This window comes from Vicugna pacos, chromosome 9 (assembly GCF_048564905.1).
Source record: "Vicugna pacos chromosome 9, VicPac4, whole genome shotgun sequence".
NCBI lineage: Eukaryota > Metazoa > Chordata > Mammalia > Artiodactyla > Camelidae > Vicugna > Vicugna pacos.
The window spans coordinates 75,982,853-76,009,131 of NC_132995.1; the positions used below are offsets into that span (position 1 = coordinate 75,982,853).

At 50.3% G+C, this 26,279-nt stretch overlaps 1 protein-coding gene across 3 annotated transcripts in view; it reads left to right on the forward strand.

Annotated features, from left to right (window-relative positions):
• Positions 1-26,279, forward strand: part of TGFBR3 (transforming growth factor beta receptor 3) — a 179,071-nt gene that overhangs the window by 59,484 nt on the left and 93,308 nt on the right. For all 3 annotated transcript variants that reach the window (XM_072968230.1, XM_072968231.1, XM_072968232.1), the window contains exon 3: positions 13,647-13,831. In XM_072968230.1, the coding sequence (XP_072824331.1) occupies positions 13,647-13,831 (185 nt within the window). The remainder of the gene's footprint in view (positions 1-13,646; positions 13,832-26,279) is intronic.

The following is a 26,279-nucleotide window of genomic DNA, read 5'->3' on the forward strand; positions in this document are numbered from 1 at the left end:
TTATATTTTCTGGAATTTCCTCACTTATTGTCTTTAATATTCCAAAGTTTTATTATGACTCATTTTGGCCATCCAATAATAGAAGAAGTAGGTGTAGGCCTGTTTGAAGAGGCTTATTAAGGAATTTGGGGGAAATATGTTTTTGAAGGCTGTAAACATTAAACTTTGCTTAGTCTTGAGATTTATGTCATGGGTTTCAGCTCTGCATGTTCTTGTATGTTTTGAGTGGGAGGCGGTGAAAAGTTATGAGTTAAAAAAGCAGAGTTTAATTTTTCTTTTTGGCTCAAATACATGGTTTTACCATAAACTACTGAAAGTTTCCTGTTCTTGTTTGATAAAAAGGCCACTTCCATTCATTGTTTCCATGCAACTTCCTATACTTTTTACAGTAAAAAAAGGTTGAGAATGAGGATAAATTATGAGTTATCTCTGGGGGCAAAGAAACTCTATTTCATTTCAGAAAAAGAGCTTAAAAAAGTGAGCCTCCTGAGTGTGTGACGCCGCAGTGGTCCTCCGTGTGTGCCTTTCCTTTCACAGACGTGGTCTGTGAAGAGTTCAGTCTGATCTGTAAGTCAGACTAACGTGGAAGTCAGGCAGTCAGGTGGGGAAGAGTCATGCCATGACTTGATTCTGGAGAGCTGCAGGGTGACGCCACTGTGCTGGCCATTTCTTTGTGAAATGGCATGTCCAGCACACAGCCTGCCCTGCTCCATATTTACGCCGCAGGTCATTTGTCCTGACTGGGAGCAGGGGCTGCTGGTGGGGTGTCTGATCACCCTGACGCCCCTGCTAAGCATTGCTGGGAGAGTGCGGACAGAGGGGGCGGCAATTACAAGCCCCACTGAGGGGCTGCGGAGGAGGAATGTGCAGGTGATGCTGAAATGGCCATTGATCCGGATGTGCTGGTTCAGCAGCTCTTCATCCTAGAAACTAAAAAAGCGCGGGAGACGCCACGAGACCTTCATGTATATACACGAGACCTAGTCATATATTTGCTCTCTCCCCTTCCTGAAGGGTGAAAATTTCAGAAGTACTCGAAGCCCTGGAGCAACGGGAGAGCAGGGCTGTGGGCACAGTTTTTGTGCGAATGAAATCCCCAGCAGCGCACCCTTAGTGCCGAGCTTCCCGGCCTGTGCTGCTTGCCATCCGAGTTAGATCAGTGCGGACAGCGGCGCTAATGTTGTTGCTAATATTGTCACTCATGTTATTATGCAGTGTCAGTTTTATAGCAGGTCTGTGTGTTTGGGGCACATGAAGGAAGCCAAAAAGGTTTGGTGAGTTACTTGGAAGACAGCTGTCAAAAGCCTGTATCAGTTACTCGGGCGGCGGGACGGCCCGCAGCCGGAGCTTCCTGACTCGGCGCTGAGCGCACAGGGCGAGCCGCGGGCCCGCGCTGGGGCTGCGGAACAGGAACGCAGACGGGTCGGGCCGAACGTCAAGCAGAGCAATATGGGACCATCTGGTGTAGAGATGAAAATGAAAATACGCTACCAAGTGTTATAAACTGTAATTAGTGTTCATAATGAATACCCTCTGCCCTCAAACAAAAAAAGAATTAATAAGTGGTATTTGGGATATTTAGGACACTTAACATGGCCAGGAAGTGACTATGCATGTAGTATGTTTTAGACAGATATCCCTTAGGAGTAACTACAGTCACTTTCTTTTCTGAAAGGAGTAAAGCCTTCGTACTTTGGAGGTTTGCTTGGGTGGCCTGTCCCATGCTGGCTGGTGCTGAGGAAGTGAGGCGTTGACTGTGTGGCCGCGAGGTGGCTGGACGATGGGAAGAAGGGAGGGAGGAGGATATGAAATCCCGAGAGAAGGGATTAATTATGACTGTAAATAACGGATTATTGTAGGTTTGGTACATTTTTTCCTGTGCAAATCTTGAAACAAAGCCCTTTTTGTTTTAGGAATTGGCACCTAGAGGATTTTATTTTCACACTGACCATCTGAAAGTGTTAGAACTTGTCTCCACGTGAGAAAAGGCGAATTCCCTCTGGCAGAGCGGTTTCCGAAGGTTCACTTGAGAGGGGCAGAGAGGAGCTAGCTGATCCCGGGTGGAAAAACACCGTAGAAAAGCTTTCCCCAAGAGAACACACAGATTTCAGAGAAACAGAAATTGCTTTGATTGAATGTGACAAACTAGGGGAAAACAAGCTTGAGCTTTGAAACGTCATCTGACACATCTGTTTTGAAAGGTTGCTCTGTCAGGTACAGCTGTGCGCTCCACAGGCCCTCACTGTGCGGTTCTGACATGAGCATGCTTAGATGTTTTTCTGAACAGGTATCTCATTTATCCTAGTCTTAAATTTTGGGGGCAAGTTTATTAAAAAAAAGTACATTAATTAATTTTATACTTATCTTTAGGTTAAATACAGCTTGATTGACTCAAACCCCTCTTTTAGCCTTTTGTTAAACTGGTACCGTTGTTCATGTTTTATCCTTGTAGAAGTTACTTACTGATCCAGCACGGCAAAATCCAGACCCTTTGATTCACTGCATGGTGTGTTTTTAAAAATCGAGATGACAGAATCCCTTAAAACCTTTAGCAAACCAATGCCACTTTGTTTTTTTGCCTTCAAACCTACGTTAATGTAAATTATTGGTTTAAAAAGTAGAAAAAAAAAGAAAAAAATGTCCAATTCTAAAAAAAGGAGTTTTTGTGCATACTAGGGAGAATTGCCTGAAACCCTGAATGAAATTCACCAGTGTATTCCCTCTATTTTTAATAAGACTATAGAATAAAAATTATGCACCTATGCTTTTTTTTTGTAAAATGAGTTAAAATCATTGATCCTTGCATTATAATAGGCCTCTTAAATTCAGACTTGGTAAGAATAATTTCTTATCCAGAGAACAGATTTGTTTCCTTTTTATGAGATCTTGTAAATGTCACATTTTCACTTTTACCTCGGCTACTAGGAAGCTCAGAGCTGATTTGATGCTCAGATGAAATTGTTTCCTTTAGCTCAGTTCTTCAATAACATTTCTTTTCCTTCCTTTTCTTTTTTTTTTTTTGCCATAGCCACTTTTTAATAGATTGGCAGCTGAAGTGGTTTTATGGGCCTGGTTTTTTTGTTTATTTTTTATTACCAGCCCTCAATTTCCTATCTAGAAGGAGTTGAATATATAAATAATAAAGGAATATATGGCATGACATTTTGGTTGGATCAGGAATTTTCTAGGAACAGAGCCCACTAAAGCTGGGGCTCTGGTCAGACCTAACTTGATACATTAATTTTGCTTCTCTAGGACCAGAAGCTATGGCAAAACTCATCTGAAAACTAGGAAGAATTGGAAGTGCAGATCTTCATACCAACTCCTTTACAGGGATGTTTTAAACTCTGGGTGACAGTAAGGATGTTGAACCACATGGCATCCAATTTCCTTTAAGCTCTAATATTCTATGATTTCTAATGCAAAAGGAGGGTGAGATATGTTGAAAAGTATTTTTCAGAACACATCTCATAGTTGGAGAGATGGTAATGATAATAATATAATAAATATATTATAATAAGTTGTATGATAATGAAAATGAGTTAATCCCAAGAACAGGTTTCTTTTGGCTCCTTGACCGAAGAATTCATCATTCAACAAGTCTTTGTGAAGATGTGCCACATGCCAGGCACTGTGCCAAGCACCTGAGTAGGTAGAGGATGAGCAAGAGAAACACGGTCGCTGCCTTCATGGGTCCCCAGCTAAATGGGAGACACACAGACACCTGTCAGAATTAAAGAAGCAACGGATCCATAACTGAGAGCTGATATTGGCTAGACAGGGAAAGGGTAGCAGATACGACAGGCTTATGGAGTCTCTGAAAGTAATCGGGTACAGAAATGTGGTTCTGGGCCGGGGCTGCTCAGCTGGGCACAATCCATCTGTCTTTCTAAGGCTTGTTGTTCCTCCGTCTACACTGAGAAGTCCCGGCAAAAGCGCTGTTTGGCCCATAACTGCTGCGAACCGTGGAAATTCCAGCTCCACAGATTATCCTGAGCCTTTTAGCTTCTGGTGAAAGGAGCGAGAGCACCCTGGTTGTTCATAGATTTCTCTGCAAACCATCAGCTGTTTCTTTCCTAACAGGGGCACCTGAGCAGCGAGCTAACAAGCTGGAAGAGGAAGCATTATGGCTTAGTGTTGTAACTGGATTTGACGTGTAGACCAATACTCGGTAATTTGGCATTCATGTTAAGCGTTTCCTGTGTTCCTTTAACAACCAATTGTTGAGTGCCCTGACTATATATAAAACCCTTAAAGGAAACGTATTTCAGTTCATGGCCCAGGTTGTACACATGACTGTAATTAGTAATATTTTGCATGGCCGAAACAAAAGTTGGGATTTCCTTTTTTAATCTCTCGCCTTCTATTTATAACCAGGACCAATGGTTACAGGCTGTGATTCAGCTCCCCAGCCATTGTGGCTCCCCTTCCGTCCTTCCCAGCCGTCCCCCCGACTTATAGCTTCTTGTCTTGCCTCTTACCCAGACTCTGCACCCCAGCCCTAAGCGAGGGTTCCCAGTCCAAAAGAATGCCTGATGCACCTCTGTGTTTCTGTGCATGTCTCTGTATCCCCACCCCCCAATTTTTTCTTTCTCTTCAGGCACCAGTTTGCTAGAGGTGAAAAAGAGCAAATTAGTTGAGCAACTGTCTTAAGTGCACGTCAAGGTCTGAGAGATGAACTTGTTCGGTGATGTCATCCCTCAGGGTTAACGACGGGCCGCTTTCCAGCCCTGCAAGTTTCACTCTGCCATACAATACTGCGTTAGTAGGAATTAAGTTGTAATTTTTATTGGTTATATGCCTAAAGTGAATTTAGTATTTTGAATCCAGATCAATTATTTTCCTTTTAATAAAGGAGTCTATTTAAAAAAATATATTTTGTGGATCTCAAACACACAGTTGGAGAAAACATAACATTTTCTTCCATCCTCCAAATCATCAGATTTGCTCTTGGTCTCTGCAACAACATTCCGTCAGTTCTAATCTCCCCATAAGTGAACACTTCGTTCCCAGTTTCCTTTAGATCTTGTTGAAAAAACAAGAGCAGGTGCACCATCTTACCCACTGAAAGTAAACAGCAAGGGAGTCACCCAGGGGGTGCCAGACGGTTCTGGGTTGTGGGAATTCCCTGGAGGCAGAAACGTGGCTCTTCTCACCTTGGGGAGTTGTGCTTCCAGACTGTGCTCAGAGAGCAGGAATTTTTTACTCTCACTCTGTACACAGCTTTATTTTAAATCTTCCCAGTGCAATTCTTCAAAATAATTTTTGGGAGTAATGACTAGGGGTTGATACAAGAACATCTTACCTTAATTCTAAAAGCTCATAAAGAAAACATTTTTTCAATTGGAGAAAATGTTTTCATTCATCTAGTTCTCCTCCCCTGGGGGACTTTATGTCTCTGAGAGTCACTGAAATTCGTGAAGTGTTTGCATGCATGATGCCTCATTTGATCTGTGAGTCGACCCTGTCGTGAAGTAAGAGGAAGGTGATGGGCCTTACGGACAAGGTCACATGGGGGGGAGGGGCAGACCCCGACTTGGGTGCTGCTCCTGTGCCCCTGGTCTCTGATGCAGGGACTCGCCTCCTGCTGCGCCCGGCGGTGCCCTCTGGGACATGCTCCTTCTGCTGCCTTTTCTCTTCAGGTTATAGAAACTGCCAAGGGAACAACCCCGCCTCCCCGCAGAGTCCCCACAGGGCTGCACGCACCCCCCCCCATGCTTCTTGTTTGCAGGGTGGCGTCCTGCTCCGATGGAGGAGTGAGGGCGCCTTATGGCTTGGAGCTTCCCAGCGCTGTGAGGGTTTAGATTCTAAGAAGCTCTGCCCGCTGCTTCCCTTCGAACGTGTGGAAACATAGCTGGCACGCGGGAGGGTCTTCGACGTGGCTGCGCCGTAATTTCAGCACAACAGTACAGAAATAGCAACACAAGCACGCACTGGCTTTTGGCGACAGGTTTGCAGTTGGCTCCGGGGAAGAGGGTTGGTTTGATTCAGATGTTCACCTGGAGAAGGAGAGAAACTCTGGTAAGATATGCTTCCGAGTTGTTCTGTGGAAAAAAAACCTGGCTGCTTTTCCTGAGAAATCTGCACTGGGGATTTTAGCACAGTGTGTAGTACGCTTCTGCCTTTCTCTTACCAAGGATGAGCCAAGTTTTGTTGTTGAGAACCCCAGGTGGGGGCTGCGGCAGAAGGGCCCCCTTTGGGTTTTAACGGCAGTACATTCCGCAGCTCCATCCCCGGGGGCTGCGGGGCCGAGGAGCTGTAATTTGAGACGGTGTGAACATGAACACGTGTTGTGTGCCCTGCGGCGCTCAGGGCCTTCCAGGTGCTTTTCCTGGGAGCTTTGTTTTTGCGTCGTATCCTGGTGCTGGTTGCATCCCCTCTCACAAAGCCCTTTAGAGCCCGGCTGTGCTCTTGGCTGAGAGGTCGCCCTGGGCGCCCTTCCTTACAGACTCTGGCGTCCTGTGGGGGTTGAGCGGGTTTTCAGCCCAGGGCAGAGTGGACCCTGCAGTGCCCAGTCCCACAGTCTGTGGGAGTTTGTCCCTCTTCGCAGCTGACCGCATTGCAGAATTCTCTGTGGGACAGTAACAGAAACCCTTGTTAGCCAATGGTGTTGTTGGAATAAAACCTCCCCGCTGCAGTGTCTTGGTCCCAGGCTATAATGTTACCCGTTGATTCCCTCTGCATCTTTACCACTTTTATTACAGCTGAACACACGCTCCTCATTAGTGCTCTGGGTGATATGGGGAATCAGCGTGCTGGAAATTGTGTGGAATAGGTACCAGATGTTTGTGTCAACTTGGTATGCGTTGGTACTCAGAATGCTTAAGGATCACATTTAATTAAATGTGAAAATTACTTACTATACCTTCCCCCAAACAATAAGGCTCCCCCTCCCCACCCCGATGTTTTACTCTGTGGTGCATGAGGTGTGATATTAATTTCTTTGGGGACAGATTAAATTTAAAGTGTGTGCAGCAAATGCGTCTGTTCCCAAATGCTTCGTCTGCATTTTGTCGAGTCTTGGGGCTGGCCTGCAGCCAGCGTGGATGTGGGGGTTCTGTAACTGAGATTGGAATGCTGTGTTGCAGCTAGAGGACATAATGAAAGGGTGAGTCCATTTGCATTTTTTTCTTCAAGTGGAGCTGGAAATTTACACACTGATGTTATAGCCAGACCTTAGGAACATTTCCCACGTGAGCAGATAAGCGAGCATTAGTGAGAAAGAGGAAGACGTTTGGTAAAATGAGAAGTGAGCTTGTGCTTTCTCATTAAGTTCATGAAGTCTTTCAAGTCAACCAAAAAAAGTGCAGGCGTGAAACAAGCAGTTTATTTCATGATACTTTATTTTATCAGGCGTGAATTAATGTTTGTGTTTGGCGGATACCTTGGCCTGTTCGTCAGGTCCTGAGGTGAAGGACGGGAAGTGCAGGGCAGAAGCAGGCAGTTTCTTGTCATGGGAAGAACTTGGGTCCGGAGCCGGGAGACCCAGGTTCGAATCCCACCCTGCCACTTACTGGTGGTGTGTGACCTTTGGCAAGTTCCTTAACCTCTCTGAGCCGCAGTCTCCGCCACTCTAAAATGGGGCTTTTAACACAGTCTTTACAGTGGTGTTATGAGGATTAGAAACAATGTGTGAACAGCAGGCGGCTCAGAGAAGGTGCGTGATAACTGTGCCGTGAAGACGTAAACCCTGCGTGTCCTGGGGTGGGGGTTCCCACCACCTGCTTCCCGCTGTGGCCCAGGTGGCCTGGCTGCTCAGCAGAGGGCCCTGCTTCGTGAAGGAGGCGCCTGGCCGCGGCCGCCTGGCGAGTTTCTCACCGCAGGGTTTACTTGAATCTGTGCTGTCTGCAGGCCAGGAAGTGTTTCTAGTCCGTCGAAGTCGCCTCTCGTGGGTGAAGAGGGGCTGTGTCTGTCCTGGCGGCCGAGGAGGGTGTCCTGGGGAGGAAAAGCCTTCCAACTTCAGTTAGACGTTCTGGGCAGTTGTGGCCAGGCCACGCACTAGATGTGCAGAAAAACAAAGCCGTCCAGGCTGGGCGGCAGCAGCCCGGAGCGTCTCCGCGGGTGCGCTACTGCCAGGGCCGCCCCGCCGCCCCGCGCGCCCGCCCGCTGGCTGCAGCCGGCTGCTCACGGTGGGAACGGCGCCTGCTCCACCCGCCGTACGCGGCTTCTGTGAGCTTCAGATGAGCAGTTGTGATGTGCCCACGGTTAGGAGGCTGTCGTGTGTGGGTGCTGTTGCCTGCAGCCAGCATCTCTTTCTGGTGTCACCTGTGCCCTGCCGATTCTCACGGTGGTAACGTAGCCGTCGCTGTGCTGTCAGCGTCAGCACCCGAGCAGGTGGCTCACTGGCCTCCTGACTGTGGGGAAGAGACTGCTCGGGGAGGGAGGGCTGTGCATTCCCCGCAGGCGGCCGCCGGAGGATCTCCCAGCCTCCCGAGGCTGTCAGCGAGAGCATCTCCCAGCCTCCGGGGCTGTCAGCGAGAGCCCGCGCCGCACAGAAGTCAGCCCAGGAGTCAGACAGGGGTTCGGAACGTGTTTTCCTGGTTTCAGGCCTTTGTGACTGTGAGTGCTGCACTGGGGCCCCGTGGTGGTCGAGTGAGAATCGTGGCCACCTTACTGCCTCAGCTTGTGTGGGAGGGAGGGCCTGGGAGGGTCACCCTCTTCCCAGGTGGAGGCTCTTCTGCCTGGAGGTGGGTCCGGCACTGGGTGAGCAGACTGCGCAGAAAGCACTGTGAGGCCAGCGGGGAGGGATGGGAGGCAGCTCAGGGGGGCAGGCTGTCTGCAGGAGGGGCAGGAAGGCCCAGGGCTGGCCCAGGAGGTGGCGGGGTGAGGCAGGCGTGTGCTGTGCTTATGTGCTTATGGGGGGAGCATCTGGGACAAGGGGGCAAAAAACAGGTTTGGTTTCCTGCGTCTGTGACATTTGAGGGTGGGGAAGCCCTGACAGGGCTTATTAGCGACCAGAATGCCACTTCCTTCAGCTCATGATGATTTTTTCCCCTTTAGTATAAGATCGAGGCTTTGGCGACTAGGTAAAGAGTCAAAGGAAGAACTCTGAGAGTCTCCTGCTGGTATGAAATCCTTTGAGCGTGGAACACTTCATGGTTCTCTCCCTTTTCCTCTCCTACCCCCTTCCCTCATCAGTATCTGCTTGCCTACTGTGTGCCAGACGTTATGCTGGGATAAGAGATGCAGCGGTAAACAGAGGGACTGTGTTCCATTCTTAGGTGGTGTTTGCAGCAGACACTCAACAAATAATGCACAAATAATTATCCAAGTGTAGCCACATGAAGTGCAAGGAAGAGACAGAGAGAGTACCACGAGAGTATCTAAGAAATGTGTATCTAATGTGGTAAAGGAAGAAAGCTTCCCTGAGCAATCTGAAGAATGAGTAGGAGTTCATCACACCAAGGCAGAGGAAAGGAAGAGGGATGGTGGGGAAGGTGCTGCTGCAAGAACCCTTGTGTGTGCAGGCCCTGGTGGGAAGAAGGTTGGCACTTCTGATGAAGCAAAATAAAGCCAGTGTATTAATTAAGGTTAGTTAAGCTGTAAGTGTCAGAAAACCCCACATAATATTGGCTTGATAATAAGAGAAAAGTGATATGTGTTTCATATTAAAAAAAAAAGGCAGTCCAGAGCTGATCCAACAGCTCCATGTTCATCGATGACCCAGGCAACTTCGGTCGTACTGCTGTGCCTGACTCAGCGTGTTGCTTCCCTCTTGGCCCTAGATGGCTGCTAGCTCTGTCCATCACATCTGTATTCCAGCCAGCAGGAAGGAGGAAAGGGCAGAACACAACTCTTTCTCTTCTTAAAAAACTTCTTAGAAATTGTGTATATCACCTCTGGTTATATCTTATTAACCAGAATTTGGTCACATGACCATACCTAACTGTAAGCATTACCTAGGACTTCCAGTACAGTGTTGTAAAGGAGTGGTGAGAGGGGACATCCTTGCTTTGCCCTTGATCTTAGTGAGGAAGCTTTTAGTTTTTCACCATGAAGTATGACATAAGCTGCAGGTTTTTTGTACACGTTCTTCATCCAGTTAAGGAAGTTGCCATCTATTCCTAACTTGCCGAGAGTTTTTATTTGTCATTAATGGCTGTTAGATTTTGTAAAGTGCTTTTTCTGCTTCTGTTGATATGATCATATGATTTTTCTTCTCGTTTTTCTTTAATCAGCGGGTGAGGTGGATGATATTAATTGATTTTTGACTGTTGCATACCTGGGATAAATCCCACTTGGTTGTGGTGTAGAGTTCTTTGTTGGATTCAGTTTGCTACTATTCTGTCGAGGGTTTTTGCATCTGTGGTCATGAGAGATACTGGTCTGTAGTTCTCTTTTCTTACAGTGCCTTTGTCTGGCTTTGGCATTAAGGGTAATAAGTTAGGATGAGTTAGGAAGTATTCCCTCGGCTTCTGTCTTCTAAAAGAGATTCTAGAGAGTTGGTATAGTTTCTTCCTTAAATGTTTGGTAGAATGCACCAGTGAACCCACCTGGGCCCAATATTTTTTAGTGAAAAATTTCACCATATAGAGATGGTAGCCCTGGGGGTAGGTCTGAGTCTGAGGCCTTGGATGACTGGGGCGACCTTAGACGAGTTACTTAAGACCACTGAACTTACTTTCCTGTTCTTTAAAATGGGGATAGTACCACCTCCGTATGGTAGTGTTGGAAGGATGCACTGCACTGAGCACTTAATGGAAGCTGTTTGCTTACTTACTAGACCAGATTGTGTGCTGACCTGTTGAAGGCACCGTTTCTTATATACCCTTGAGGGATGGGGTGAATAGTTCCTGATTTCCTTCTTTTCTTTTCTCTTTTCCTTCCTTCTCTCTCTCTCTTTCTTCCCCTCCCTCCCTCCCTTGCTTCTTTCGTTCCCTCTTTCCTTTTCGGTCTTTTTGGCTTGAGGATATGTTGATCATGTGTTGTAACTTCTTTCTTTTTTAAACTTGGAGGAAAAATAATTCATTAAGAAACCTCAAAAGCCAACACACTCTAGTGTTTCCGAAGGTCGGGGACACTGAGCATGTTTAGACACTGACCCCGGGGGGTCTCTGTGCACTGCTTCCTTTCCTTGGCCTTGGACTGGCTTATATGACTCATGGCTGGAGCTGCAGCCCAGGAAGAGGAGGTCTGCCCTATCTTGGACTCTGGTAGGACAGAGAACAGAGACTCTTAAGGCAAGGATTACTTGTCCTCAGTGCAGGGGGCATCCCCTCTCTTATTCCCTCCTCTTTGGGTAAGAGTTTGTCCTCTGATTTGTTGTCTGTGGGTTTTTGCTCTTGCCCAGTGTAGAGATGAGCAGTGTACTGACTTGAGGGAGACCCTGATGGGTGATGGTGGCACGTGGGTGATGGGTGATGGTGCATGGAATGAGCAGGGCAAGTCGAGCAGATGGCAAGCCTTTTGCAGTGTGTTTTGGGTGGAACTATAGTTGGAGCTTTGCACACATATACAAAAATGGAACAAAGTATTTTTATTTGTGCTGAATTTGTGACAATGGCAAATTCATGGCAGGAGGCTGTGAAACCAATCCAGAAGTGTTTTCCAGTGGGGGTAGCAGTAGCCGCCATGAGTCCCCAGGGTTGAGCAGGAGACTTTTCCTGGAGCGCTGAGGCGTGAAACATACCAGACATCCCACCGCGGCTGGTGAGGGCCTGGGGCACCTGCTCATACTGTTTGCCCTGCTCGGGGACTTCAAGGAATTGACGTCCAGTACCTCCTGACATCGCGGCCGTGACATCTTCCTTCACCACCTCTCTTTCTCAGAAAGCAGCTGGGCACAGGAGAGCAGTCCAGAGGGAGGCAGTGATTATTTGAGAAGGTACATACTTCATTTCAGACCTGATAACTCTTATCAGCCTAGATAATTTCTGTGAGTTCTGAAATAGACTTGGCACGCCAGGCAGGGTGTCTGCTTACAGTACAGCCATGGAGATGCAGGATTGCCCATTTTTGAACTGTGTTTGCATTTTAGACCGGGCTGTTATCCTGGAGAGTATTTTTATTATGTTGAAGTCAGGAAGACCTCACTGGAGTACTTTCAGGCCTTTTATCAAGTTCCCTTCGAAAGGCTGTGGTCGAGGATGCTGTGTGTTCTTTTCCCTCTCTCCACAGCTATGATATGGGGACCACATCGAGCTGACAGAGGGTATGAGCTTCAAGTGTCACTGGTTCCTTCTTGCTCCTTGGTGTTCCTCCCTGCCAGCTCAGCTAACGTCCCCCACACCACTGTAGCAATTTGTTTCCCATTTAGTTCCTCACAGCCAAATCCAAGTCCCCAGAAGGGGCGCAGTCTTTTTTAAGCACAATGATTCATTTAATAAATGTTTTTTGAGCACTTCCTACATGTGAGGCACTGTGATGGGTGCTGAGGATACAAATAAAGTAACCCACAGATGTCAGGAGGTCACCCTGGGTTGGCAAAGACAGACGTATATGCTCTGGTTATAGCGCAGAGAATGAAACAGCGGACATGGGCAGAGAGATTATGGGAGCCCAGAGGAAGCGCACCTTCCTTAACTTGGGATGTGAGTTGTGGGGTTGGAGATAGAATGGAAGAGGAATGTGGATAAAGGAAAAAGCTTGAGTAAAGACATGGAGCTGAGAAACATCCTAGTATGTTTGGAGACCTTTAAGCCACTTGGGGTTGCCAGAGAGGGGAGGGGTAAGGCTGGAGAGATAGGAAGGGACCAGATCACGAGAGGTCTTGTGTGCAGGGGAAGGAAGGAGCTCAGGCTTTATTCACAGGCCAGTAGCTCTCAAGGGACAGGACAAGCCTGCAGAGATGGGAGGAGAGATCTTTGCCTTTGGATCGCCCATTCAGTGGAGGACCACCCTGGCCTAGGTGGACCGTGCTGGTATGGAAGCTGGCTTTGACCTCATGAGACCAGAGGCTCCTCTTAGGAAGATCAGCAATTGTCTAGGGACAGAGCCAGTGAAGGCTACAGGACGTAGAGGTGGGGAGGAGTGGATGGATTTTGGCTTGAAGTTCTGATTGATTAGAGGGAGAACAAGGAAGCAGGAGCCACGTGAGACCGGGGGTCTACTTCTTCCATCTGAGGCTCTGCACACATCCTGCCTCTCTTGGGAGGATCTTTCTGACCTCTCCCAAACTTTGCTGTACAACTCTGGCCCCAGTTGCCTCTGCTCAGTCCATCTTGCTTTTGTATGTTCTTAAGTTTGTTTTTCTTTCCCTAGGAAGGGGAAGCACTTAAAAAGTAGGATCTGCATCTTACACTTTTTTTGGTGCAACTTTAGGCGTTTAATATTATTTATGCATAATATTATTGGGGCTTTACACAGTTTATTCCATTTATCTCTGGTTTTCTTCTAAGAAGGGAAGGAAGAATTGAACACAGATGTGAAATGGGAGGCTTCCTCCATCCAGAGGAATGCATTTGTGACTGTGTATCTAAAAGGGAATTTAAATGATCAGATACACATCAAAATCATCCAAAAGGAATTTAAGAGGTTGGGGTTTTAGAAGAACAGACCAGCATTTTTGCCGTTTAGTTTCGGAAGCAGCTTACCTGGAAAGGCAGCTCTGGTGGGCCGGCAGTGGCTGCATCACGCAGAACAATTAGTTTAGTGGTAGCGCCATTAACTGCTGCTCCTGAGGAGTGTGTTTGTGATTCCCTCTGCAGGTCCGGAGCCCAGGGCCCAGTGCGAGCTGTCGCCCGTCAACGCCTCCCACCCGGTCCAGGCCTTGATGGAGAGCTTCACGGCCTTGTCGGGGTGCGCCAGCAGGGGCACGGTCGGGCTGCCGCAGGAGGTGCACGTCCTGAACCTCCGGGCTGCCGACCCGGGGCCCGGCCAGCCGCAGAGGGAGGTAAGCACAGCTGCCAGCTTCCTGCCCACTGCCCCTCTGAATTTGTGAAGATGCTTTTCTGGATAAGGAGTCCTTTTCTTTCTGGGTTTAACGAGGATGCTCACGTATGAACATAAGTGGGGAGGAGGGCATAACTGTACACTCGAGAGAGACGGATTCCAGATAAGCCAGAGGGATTGCGGTTTGTACTGGGCAACTCTCGGACCCCTGTCCAGAGAGGCTTCTCAGCTCTCCAACTTTCCTGGGCCCCCATAGTGGAAAGAATGTTCTTAAGAATTTCATCTTTTACCATGGCTGTGAAAAAGCAAAATAAAGTGTCTTTTCTCTGTTACTGTAAAATGCCTTTCCCGTCTCCTCCTGTCCTTGTCTTTCTTCCTTCTTCGCTTTGTCTTGTGAATGTATTGCTCCTGCAGGATGAGTCTGGGGAGATGCAAACACTCTGCAGTCAGAGTGGCAGCACCTTGTGCCTGCAGGAAAGCCCTGCGGGTGCGCGGCTCCTTACGCCACCCAGGCAGCTTCTCAGAGACGGTGGTCTTGGTGGTGGTGGTGACTGCAGCGCACAGTGACTCAGCGTTTACTCTGTCCTCAGACTGTGAAGCGCTCACACTCTTTCTCCATGAGGTCCTATTATTATCCTCATTTTACAGGTGACAGGTTCAAAGATAACTCACTTGCCCAAGGTCATTGCCTTAAGAGAGAAACAGCTTCCTCTTTCTTGTGGCTCAGCAATGACCTGGGTTGCGGGGTATGGCCATCCTGCTGCTTTTAAGATAACACAGTTGGTTTTCTTTCTGTTTCTAAGCATCTGTGTCAGAAGTGTTACCCCTCAGGTATTCTCCCTCCAGGGAGCGAGGACCCGCAGTAAATCCTGGTCACCGCGAAGTGCAGAAGCACCGGTGCAGAACGGGGTTTACCTGTGGCCTCTCCTCTGGTCAAGAAAGTTAATTTCCAGAGCCATGTGTTTCTGTGCCCTAATAACCCTGTTCATTTCGGGGGAGCAGCAGTAGGAGAGGCAAGGTGTCCAGAAGGAAAAACAAACCGATTTTCATCTTGTGAAAGTGTGCAGAGTTGGCTCATTGCAGAGACAAATCATCTAACCGCTCCAGCCCCACTGGAAATTTGTTGCTAACGCTCTTGGTTGCTCGCCATTGTGCTGCAGCCCCTGTTTCAGGTCAGAGTTCTCTGTCCCAGCGAGGCGTCTTTAATTCCTAACTTACGGGGAAGGACTTGTGGTGGGAGGGGAGGGGGGGAGGGGGGAGGGGTGCGGTCCCGGGGAGCCATGCTGACAGCACAGTGATCGCGCATCCGGTCCGCGTACGCGCTCGCTCGGCACCGAGAAGGAAAGCGCGCCGGGCTGTTACCGAGGCTGCAGGAGCTGCACGTTAAGTCGTGCGGTGCCGCTGCTGGTTCTGAAAGCAGGTTCCCACCAGACTGTTGAGGCACAAGGAAGACGCCCTCCCACCCCCGCACTCGCTGGTCAGGCCGGGGGACGGGCGCTGCCCAGGCGCGTGGAGTCCGCTGGCGTCGAGCGCAGCGCGTTCAGTGAGGGAGTGAAGAAGGCGGGCCTGGGGTGGGGCTGTCTCTAAAACCTGGACGTTGTTTTCTTTCCTTCAGTACTTGCACAGCGTGTATGTATGAGCTGGGGTTAGAGATTTGAAGGTATTTCTGAGACTGGGCAGCGGAGGGAACTGCCTCTTCCCTTCTTTGGGGGACTTCAAGGGATCAGACGGCTCTGGGCCAGTCCTGCAGGAGTTCGGGGTGCCGGGGCCTGTGTTCTTCGGGAGTCCCCTCGGGCGCCGAGCTCCTGCCGCTCCGCGGACTCCGGGTGTCTCATGCGCGCAGTGAGTGTCGGGGATGCTGTCAGAGGAGGGGGCCCCGTCAGAGAGAGTGGAGGAGAGCTTGTTTATGGATGGTAGATGGGGTGAAGAAATGGCCAGCACCTCTCACCTTCTTCACGGACGACTGTGGACACACATTAATGCAGCCATGCAGACAGCTTTGAGAAGTCACTCGGACCACATGACCCAGCAATTCCACTCCTAAGTGGATACCCGAGAGAAGGGGAAACAGGTCCACACAAACGGCAGCATTATTCATAACAGCTAATACGTGGGAACGGCCTCAGGGCCACCAGCTGATGAACGGGTGAGTGAAATGCGGTTCGTGTGTCCGTACGGCAGGCTGTGACTCAGCACTAAAAAGGAATGAAACAGTGATACGCGCCCGACGTGGATGGACCTTGAGAACGTTCTGCTGAGCGGACGAAGACAGACACAAAGCACGCGTACTGTGTGACTCCATTTATGTGAACTGTCCGGAGTAGATACATGTACAGAGACAGAAAGTTACCTGCTGGTTGTCTGGGGCTGAGGAGCAGAAGGGAGAAATGGGGGCCGACTGCTCATGAGTGGTTTCTTCTGGGGGAACAGAAATGTTCTAAAGTTAAATTGTGGTGACAGTTCCATGATCAGGTATGAATATTCTTGTCAATAAATGTGAATATATTAAAAATCATTGAATTCTACTTCAGAGGGATGAATTTTATGGTGTGTGAGTTCGATCTCAGCAAAGTTGTTGAAGAACTACAATTCAACCTGCCAATATTCAAATTACCCGTAAAATTTACCTTAACAGCATACACGTTTTTTCTAACTAAGATTATTTCCTCCTCCAACTCAGACTCTCCCAACTCTTTCTGCTATTCCAAATGGATACCTTGATTTTTAGGAATATGCTATTATATAAAAACCACAGCCAGTCTGTTCTGAGGGTAATTGTGGAAGGACGAGAGGCAGCCTTTTGGCATGTCTCTACCAATCATTAAGGGCAAATATTTTTCAAGATGAAATGATAAATGTTGTTGCTTATAAATTAGAAAGGAATGCCCTGCTGGCTCCAAGCCCTGATTCCTCTGACCCCGGTGACCCAGCAGTGGTTTTCACCTTGTTCTCCTTAAAGGTGAGGGAGTTACTAAGTCAGTTGTCCCCCCTCCCTGTTTGTTACTGGTGCAGGATCAGCATTCAGATCTGTTGTGAGTCATCCCTTCTGTGACGTTTGACCAAACTGCCACCTCCCAGGTGCCTTCAGGTTCCCCAGCAGAGGAGAGGCTGCGGCTCCTCCTGTGTGGAGGAGGTGGCAGACGACCCCTGGAAGTGGTCACCGCAGTGGGTCGGCAGGGCTTGGGGAAGCAGGTGCACTTACGTTGGATAAACGGTCCTGTAGTCCAGCAGGGAGCGAACATCAAGAACACACTTGGCGCAACAGTGTGTGCGGAGCCTCTGCCGCAGGGTGTGGTTGGCCCTCCGCGTCCCCGCTGTGTTCTCATCGCAGACCTCTGGTTCTGTTTTTCATCTGAGACCATACCTCTCATTTGTAATCAATGGTTTTGGAAATAACAGTCCTGGAAGTGAACAGGAAACTGGGAAAAGACTCTGGCAACAGGGGAGGTCAGAAGAGGACAGAGGCCCTGAGAGATCCTCTTTGTCTTTTAGAATAAGTGAGGCGGTGTCGTCGTCTTCATCCTGTAGAACCCAGCTCCCTGAGCCCTTTACCTTGGGGTGAGCCGTCCCGCACCCCCCCGTGGCCCCCTCCCCCACCGAGTCCCTCTGGGTGTTTCCTGACTCCTGAGAGGGGCTATAGCACCACCAGAGCCGAGCTCGCAGCAACATGCTTTCATTAGGTGCTGGAATGGCAGCAACTCCGTTTCCTCTCGGCTGATTTTCACTGTGACCTGCTCTGTTTTGTGGCAGTGCTTTTCTATTTCTGGTCTGTCTAACTGCCTGCTCATTATGAAGAGCCCTTAGCTAGCTGTACGTATGTGTATAAAAGATACGGGTGTTTAAAATTATGTGTTTGTTTTGACAGTTAATGGGCGTGCCAGTGACTGGCCCTAGGGGTGGAGTGAGGCTCTGGGAGGACCCATCGTCACGGGAGAGGGGCAAGGTTTAACAGCTTCGTCCTCACCCATCCGAGAGCTCAGAACGCTCCATTCTTTCACGTTTTACTTATTCTCTGCTTCATTCCAAAAAAGGATTTGGGATGGGCTTACAACAATAGACAGACCAACAGTGTAAGCAGAAATGTGAAATGAGGACAGAAGGGAAGTGTAGTTTGTCAGAAAAGTGTAGTTTAGTTGGCCACACGGGCTAATGTGGTTGGTATGAGTTTGAAGTTCGCCTCCAAGCGTCTTGGCAGGCAGAGCTCAATGGGATGTGTGGTTAATCACACATGTGGCTCTGACTCACTTCTACTTTGTACCTTCTCTGAGGACTGTGGCGTGAATCTGTCCCTTTCCTGGTTCTTTCTGAGGGCAGGAAAGACCGCAATTGGGAGGACAAGGGAAGTAAACACATAAAAAATGCGAACTGTTCCCCTTGCGTCTCAACAGCTCCCTTGTGCCCCAGGTAACAGTGACAACAGTGGTGGCGGTGGAGTGTCTGCCGTGGGCCAGCCACCTGCCCGGCACATGTGTGGTCTCTGGCCATCCTCGCTGTCATCCTGAAAAGGAGGGAGGCTCAGAGAGGTTATGCAGCAGACCTGGGGCGTGGAGCCCACCTCTGAACCCCGTCTGCTGGTCTCTACCGTCCGCGCTTTTCCCACACTTCAGTCCTCTTGCCTTTCCCCTTTAGCTCTGACCTTGCTTCTGGCCATGACACCTGCCAACCTGCCTCACTCACCCGTTCGGTGAGCCGGCGGATCTCCCACCCAAGGTCTGGGTTCCCCGCTAGGCTTGTGATGGTTCTTTCCGATGCAGAGTTCCTTTTCATTCCCTTCCTTGTGGCTTCGGGGCAGTATTAAGGATGGTTTTGGGTGTGGCACTGTCTCTTCTTTTTTCCCTTTCTGGCATCAAGTGTCAGTAATTATAAAATGCAGGGCTGAGCTCAGGAACCCTTGTACTCTGTGTGGCTGTTAATCCTACGCTGAATGCCACCACCCATCTATTTTTCACAGTTGATCATTTCCCTTCCCTGCCACCCTCACCCTTTCCTCTCCCCACTGGCCCCCCGACCAAGCTCTCATCTGCCTTCGCAAAAGTGACTCACCTGTCTTCTGCCTGGAATCCACGACTTGTAACCAGACGTGCTTGAACCGTGTGATGAGGGAGAACAGGAACGTGAAGGGGACGCTTCCTGCTGTGAATGAAACGCAGGAGCTGCAGTGTGTGGACTTTGCCGTCTGGTTGCCGTCTGTTTTGCTTCCTTTGAGGAATCTGGCAGTTCAGGGATTAAACCTTCTGGAGACTCCCCACTACCTGCCGCCTCACCTGTCTGTGTGTCGTCTTTCCTCTGTTTCCACCGTACAAGTAGGTGGGCAGCTGCTTTCTTTTCCCTCTCACTTACGACGTCTAGAAGGAAGCATGCGGGGGGGGGGGGGTGTCTCTTCCCTTCACCCATCACCGCTGGAAGAGCTGATACAGAATCTCAAGACTGGCTTTTTGGAGAGTGCACATCTGAGAGCAAAATTATCAGAAGGATGCTGGCACACTTCCTTCTCTAGTCTGGGGCCTTCTCCCCTCTGCTGCTGCTCCTGAACGATTCCCCAGCGCTGGGCCTGTGTACGTGGTGGAAAAAACCCCAAACCAAATCCAGGCTGTTTACACCCCAGAGATCTTGTGTGTAGCGAGGGCGAGGCCAGTGTCAGGGGAAACCCCTCACACACAGATGCCCTGTGCGGGTGACGTGCCGTCCCTGAACAAGCACCTTCCGCGTGGAAACACTGCCTGGTGTTTGTTTAAATGGGAGTCGTTTCGGAAATCACCCCAGCCTGGCAGGTGAGGCTGCCTCTGAACGGGCCATTTTGTCACAGACCTACAGCAGATAATCAGTGATGACAAGGGTCACTTTACTCAAAAGGCATTCATCTCCCGTCTTTATCCTTCCTCCTTCTGCCTCTCTCGCCCTCTCCTTGTGCCCCGTCTCCCTTCCTCCTCTTCTCTCTCCGTTTCCCTCTCTCCGCTCCTCCCTGCTCCGCCCATTCATTTGAGTGTTGCCGTGGAAGTTATTTCATTAGCGTGAAAGGCAACTGAATCTGACCCTCGAAGAGGGCTGGAGGCCCTAAATGAAGTTGACAGTCACGGCATTTAGAGCAGGTCACCCCTTTGCTTGAAGATACTCGGTGTGTTTGAATGATGACAGTCCGCTGGGCCGTGTGAAGGTGCCAGGCCCGGACTGGACAAAGAGCCGGGGTGGGGACAGCAGGACAGTGCAGGCCGGGCGGAGCTGGCCACACTGGTCAACGGTGGTTGCTAGCACACTGGGGTGACATGTTCAGTCTGAAACTACAGCTGACGCTCAAGTAAGAACCCTCCAAACACCCAGCCTTGGAATCTCAGAAAAAGTGAAAGCAGAAATCAGTGACAGTAGTAAACATCAGGGTTTAGCATACAAATTAGGACACGAGAAGCAGCAAAGACGTTACAGTGTTCCTACCGACACACTGCCTGGGCACGTGGCTTAAACCCTGCCATCTGTCACAGTAATGTCCGGGCGCTGTGACACTGCCCGAGGGGAGCATGGCTGCTGCCCCACAGAGGGCTTAGCCTGGTCGGACTCTGCATTTTAGCACGAGGTCATGCTGGGTGACGTACTCTGCTGGCCGAGAGCTCACAGCTTGAGCAGGCCACTTTGTCACTGCGTCTTCAGTGTGGAGAGGAAGGCTGCCTTGACTCCTGAAGTTTGTCCACAAGCAGCGTTTTCCAACCTGTTTGTCTTTATGGAGGTTAGGGTTACAACCAACAGCATGCTATTGTTGCATGGTGACTTCTCTTGACTTTTTAAAAAAGTGCATGATTTTGCAAAAATGTTGTTAGCATAAAACGTTTCCGTGGGAGCGCCCGCCCTGCACGTTTGAAAGTGCAACTTTCTTGCTCTCTGAACTTGTGGGAGAGTGTTTAGAAAAGCAGGAGGCCACAGGAAGGAGCAGGTCCGCAGACCTGAGACCCAGGTGTGCCGAGGGCCAGCGCCCGTCTGTGTGTGCTGCGGAGCGTCCAGACACCCATCTTGCATTTTCTCGTTTCCACGGTTTGTCTTGACATTTTGTGTGAGAATGTCAATTCACTTGCTAATACCTCTGATTTAAATACTCCAGTTCTGCAGAAGTGTTTATTATATTACTCAAGCATTACCCCCACCCCATGTTCTCTAAATATTTCTGTGGAAATTGGACATATGTTTAATTATTTTACTTTCTCGCACAGTGAGGCCACTTATGAACTCGGCCCTGCTGATCGCCTCGCCGCACCAGCTTGCTTCTCTTCTTGCCTGTCCACTCCTCGAACGAGCGAGTCTGTGCGTCCTGCCTCCCCTCCTTCCTCTCGGCAGCCTGACTTCTGCTCTCCTGAACTTGTCTCTGAGGAGCCCCTGCTGTTGCCCTGTTGACCAACTCATGGGACGCTGGGACCCGAGAGGTTCCCTGAGACAACCTGGTCCTGACCACCTGGCAGGGCCAGGCAGTGAGGCAGCGGCTTATCCACCATCAGCAGGACGTTGGTGCAGTGCTGGCCTGGCGCCCAGGGAGCCCCCCTGCCGCAGGGTCTTTCTGGCACCGCGCCTTTCCGCACCCTTACGCGTCCGCAGCTTTTCCCCCGTGCCCGCCTTTCTGGCCTCTCTCTGTGGGTGTCAGGGCGTGGCCTTGGCCGGGTCCTCCTGCTCCTTTCCCCGCGGCCCTCTCCTCCCCCTCGGGGAACCTCGCGTGAAGCGCAGTTCTTGGGCCTCGCTTTCCCCGCTGCTCTTCCCGAGGTGGCTTGTCTGATCTTAGGGCTTGGATGGTTGTGTCGATGCCAACAACTCCCAAAGCTCTGTCCAGGCTTCTCGGGGGAAGCTCTGGCAGGGTCTCCCAAGGGCCCCTGAGCCCTGCCTCGGGCTCCCAGGCACCTGAGCGGTGCGGTAGGGGAGCAGCTGCTGGCCGGGGTCTCCCCCCCGTTCTCAGCCCTGTCACTTCCCAAGCATGTGACTCTGGGTGAGCTGCCCGGTTCTCTGAGCCCCAGTTTCCTCGTCGGGACAGCGGGGGGAGATAGCAGTTCTTTAGCGGGTCCCCTGAGGATCGAGAGAGGGCTCTGTGGCCCTTAGGGCTGGCACGTGTGCCTGGCACCCAGCAAACAACCAACTGTGCGCTCGTTGCACGACCTCTAAAGCCAACTGTGAGAGCCGTCCTAAGCGTCTTCCCCTCCCCCCATGCCGGTTTATCAGGCCAGCTTCCCCGTCCCATCGGTGACATCACCGCCACCTGTCTTGGGACTCCTGAGCCGTCGTGGATTTACCCGTTCCCTCAGACCGCGCTGGGTCAGTCACGGAGTTTTCCTGACGTTCTCTGGAACTTGCTGAGTTTCCACGCGCCTCTCCACTCAGCCCGCAGCCCCTTAGCCAGTCTCCTGGGACTGGCGCCTGCAGCGTGGACCCCGGCTCTTTCAGCCCAGCTTGTGCACCACTTCATAAAACTCATTTTCTCTAAATAATACTCCTCTAATTGGTTCATTTGTCCATTCATGTACAGACTTATTCAGTGAGTTACTGACTGAGACCCCACAGCGTACGAGGTGGACCCTCTGCTGTATTCCTTCTCAGCCTTATGTCTTCAGCATTTATTGGCGGTTGAGGGACGATAAATTTAATGCAGTGTTGACACATAATATGACCATTATTTGTTATAAAATTAACAGAAATTTGCAGGAGCCCAGCAGAGGGAGTGGTGATTCCCTCTGTAGGCGAGGGAAGGATTCCCAGAAAGGAGCACTGGATGAAGGGCTTGGAAGAGCAGAAGCTGCTGAGCAGGAGAGGAGGGAGGCCTCAGCACACCCGGGGGGTGGGCACCGCGTGTGTGGGAAGGTCCGTCCTGGTGCTGGCGTGGCCGGTGTGCGGTCAGGGAGCGGCGGACGGTGGCCTTCAGGCCGAATCCTGCTGTTGCCTGTTTCTTTGTTTGTGTATGATTTACATACCGTAAAGTTCACCTGTTTAAAGCATACACGTTGGTGGTTTTCAGTACATTTATAGAGATGTGCAGCTGTCACCACAATGTAATTTTAGAACGTTTGATTTTAAATTGTATTGTAATTTTAGAGCATTTTTAGCGCCTCAGAAGGAAACTTTGTGTCCACTTGCAGGCACTCCCCATTCCCCAGGCTCCCACCCCTGCCCCAGGCAACCACTAATCTACTTTTCTCTATAGAGTTGAATATTCCGGACATCTTTAATCAAAGGCCTCATACAGCCTGTGTGCCTCTACGATGGGCTTCTTTCACTTAGCACGTTGCAGGTGAGGTTCCTCTGTGCAGTGGCGTGTACTTATTACTTCATTCCTTTTCTTTCCTGAGTAGTATTCCAGTGCATGGCTGCACCACATTCCATTTATCAATCTGATGGCTGTTTTTGTAAATAAAGGGTTTTTCTGGAGGGGGTAAGTAAGTTTTATTGGCACCTAGCCTTGCCCATTTGTTTACATGTTGTGTGTGGCCGCTCCCTCCCTACAGTGGAAGATTGAGAAGGGTAACCGAGACTGACAAAGACCCAAATATTTAGTCTGGCCATTTGCAGACACATAAAGCTTGCCGAGCCCCGGAACGGAGGATGGGGGCAGTGACGGGGACAGCAGCGGGGTGGGCTGGGGCCTGGAGGCGGAGGATGAGGCCCGAAGGGCCGCACCAGCAGGGATCTGGACCTAGTGCTCAGGACCAGCGTGTGTGGCGTGAGAAGCTCCTGCATCCGAAAGCCTTGGAGGCGCTGAAGTGCGGGTTCCTGAGCCTCAGCCGGACCCTTCAGCTGGATCCGTCGCCCCACAGCTTCTTCTCGATTCCACCTGAACTTCCTTCTTAGCTCTCTCGATCCCGGCCACGTCTGAAGCCCCCGCGTAGGTCTTCACTCTCCAGCAAGCCCTTTCCTGACTCCTTCACCCACCATCTCCTCCTTCTCTAAGTGTTGCTCTGAACACCCTCTCTCCCACCACAGTCTGAGTACGGGGCTGTGTGATTTCTTGTAATTTTTGCTGCTGAATCGTGCGTGTTACTCTTGCACACTCGGCTGGTGAGCGGACTTCTTGGGGGCGGGAACCAAGCTGGACGCTCGTGCACTGACACTGGGTGTTTGTGTGGTGCCGAGGGCGAGACTTACAGCAGCGCTGTGGGGCTCCTTAGGCGACTCCCCTTTCCGCAGTGCGCCTTTCCTTGATTCCTTACGTCAGTGGACTTGGTGTTTGTCCCCAGGCCCTTCTTCACGGCCGCCACCTTCTCTGTTCCTGCTTTGCCTTACTTTGCCTCATGGTTCTGCAGTTTACTGCATCTTCTCCAGATCTCTGTTTCAGTCTTTCCTCAGCCCCTTTCTGAGTTTTTGCTACGGTTTTCTTCACTCTTACGGATTTTCAGCCTCTGCTAGTAAACTGGTGAGTCCTTTCTCTCCGCTGGGTGAAAGCTGGAAATGCTTTCTGACTCTGTGCTGCTCCCTCGGGCAGCTCATTTGATCTGAGCCGGGTTTGAAGTTGTGCCATCGAGCACGATCTGTCCTCATGATGTAGGGCGGTGATTCTCAGCCAGTTCTTAATACTGCTGGAATTAATTAGCCTTGATTCCTCCAATTGAAAGAGGACATTTTACTCTGCCCTGTATCATTAAATACTTAATAACTTGATTATTTTATTTTTATTTTTTTGCACAGTGAGTGCTTAAAATATCCCTGCCTGTATAGTAATTTGTTCCCTGTTTAATGTGGCTTTTCCTTTGTTTACTCTGGACTCAAGTCTTTGTAGCTTGTTTTCTAAGTCAGCTCAAAAGCTGCTGGTCATTGGATCTGGCAGCCTTTTCAAGCTTTACCCACCAGAACCCTACAGGAAGTTGTGTGTCGGCCAGAAGAGTCTGTTTACTTAGAGCATGGTGTCCAGCAGAAGCAATCCATTTATGAGGGTCTGGTCTTAAAGTCACAGGAGTCTGAGTCTGCATTTGGAGGACCTGCTGCCCTGGCCCCCCCACGGCTGTGTGCTCCGTGCCTTCCTTTCCGGGCGGCCAGGGCACCTCTGAGCCCGCTGGTTCACCGAAACAGCCCTTGCCCTGAAGCTCCTTGGCCTCGTCTGAAATGCCAAAATGTCAGCGCCCAGATACTCGATGGCCCTTTTAAACTAAAAGAATGAGATTAATTTTTAAGAAGTGAATTTCTTTTTACACGTTTGTCATTGTTTTCTAGCATTCTGCCGGGATTTCGCTCCGAGTGCACTCATGACTTGGAATGCCAACACGAGGTGGCATGGCTGTGCTTCTGGCTCCTGTGTGCAGCGCTTTGCCCGCAACCATCTGGCGTTATCTGGGTTCTCGTCCCAAACACCCCACAACAGTGCCTTCTATTTTTGGCATTTTCCACTGGCACTATAGTGCCCTTTGACTTGACTCTAGAATTTTTACGTCCCTTGGTGGGAGAGAGGCAGATTGCAGGTATGACCTGGCTTCTCTTGAAGAGAGGCTAGATTAGATGTGGCTGTGTCTGTGAGCCAAGGAGAGCCAGTTACAAGACCCAGGATCACTGTCACAGCCTAATTCATGCCTGGAGCCCAAATAGGACATTGTGCACATTAAAGGTTAATTTCTGTTTGTTGATACAGGTGCACACTCATCTGATTATTTTTGAACTGGCTACAGCAAGTGGCTGATGGGGCTGTGGGTTTCCTGTGCCTGGCGCTGGGCTTGCCACAGGGCAGGCACTCAGACCTATGCACTGATTCACATGGAAGCTGCGTTCGTATCTCAAGAGGTGAGCCTGCCACAAGGCCTCCCTCCCAGGGATGTGAGCGCACGTGCCTGCAGCGAGGGGCAGAGGAGAAAGGACAGATGGCAGCTGCCGAGGGGACTGAGAAATGAAAGACAGAGGGAAGTGGGGGGGTCACAGCTCTCGGCCCCAGCCCTGTGTTTGCTGGTCCACAGCTGGACTTCCTGTGAGGCGAAAGTCGTGTGCGAGCTCTAGCTCAGAAGAGCTCCTAACACGCCCTGGCTTTTCTGGAGGTCTCAGGTAACTGGAAAGTTCAGTGAAGTTGGACACAACGCTTCACACATTTCTCTCCTGCTCCTCTCAGCCTCAGGGAGGTCGACACGCAGGCCAGGCTTTCCTTGGGAATCAGTGGTTTGTGAAGATAAAGGAGAAGGCTGAAGTTGAAGGGAGCCCGAGGTGCATCTGAACACGGACGTGCGCGCTTTGGTGTGAGACGCGTGGGCATTTAGGGTCACCGTGCCGCCGAGGCTCGAATTTGGAGGCCTTCCGAAATCAAAGGCAACCGGACAGCTCAATTCCCAGTGAGGCCTGGGCATTTTGCCCCCGTCATCTGCCCCAGAGGACGGCGGGGGCCAGTTTCCCTCCGTCCTGCTCTGAACACCCCCAGGTCGCCGCCTGGCGCAGCTGCCCGAGGGCTCTGCCTGTGCCCACGCCGAGCCGGGAGGCCTTGGGGGCGCGCCGCCGGCTCGGGGGCGCGCCGTGTGTGTGCG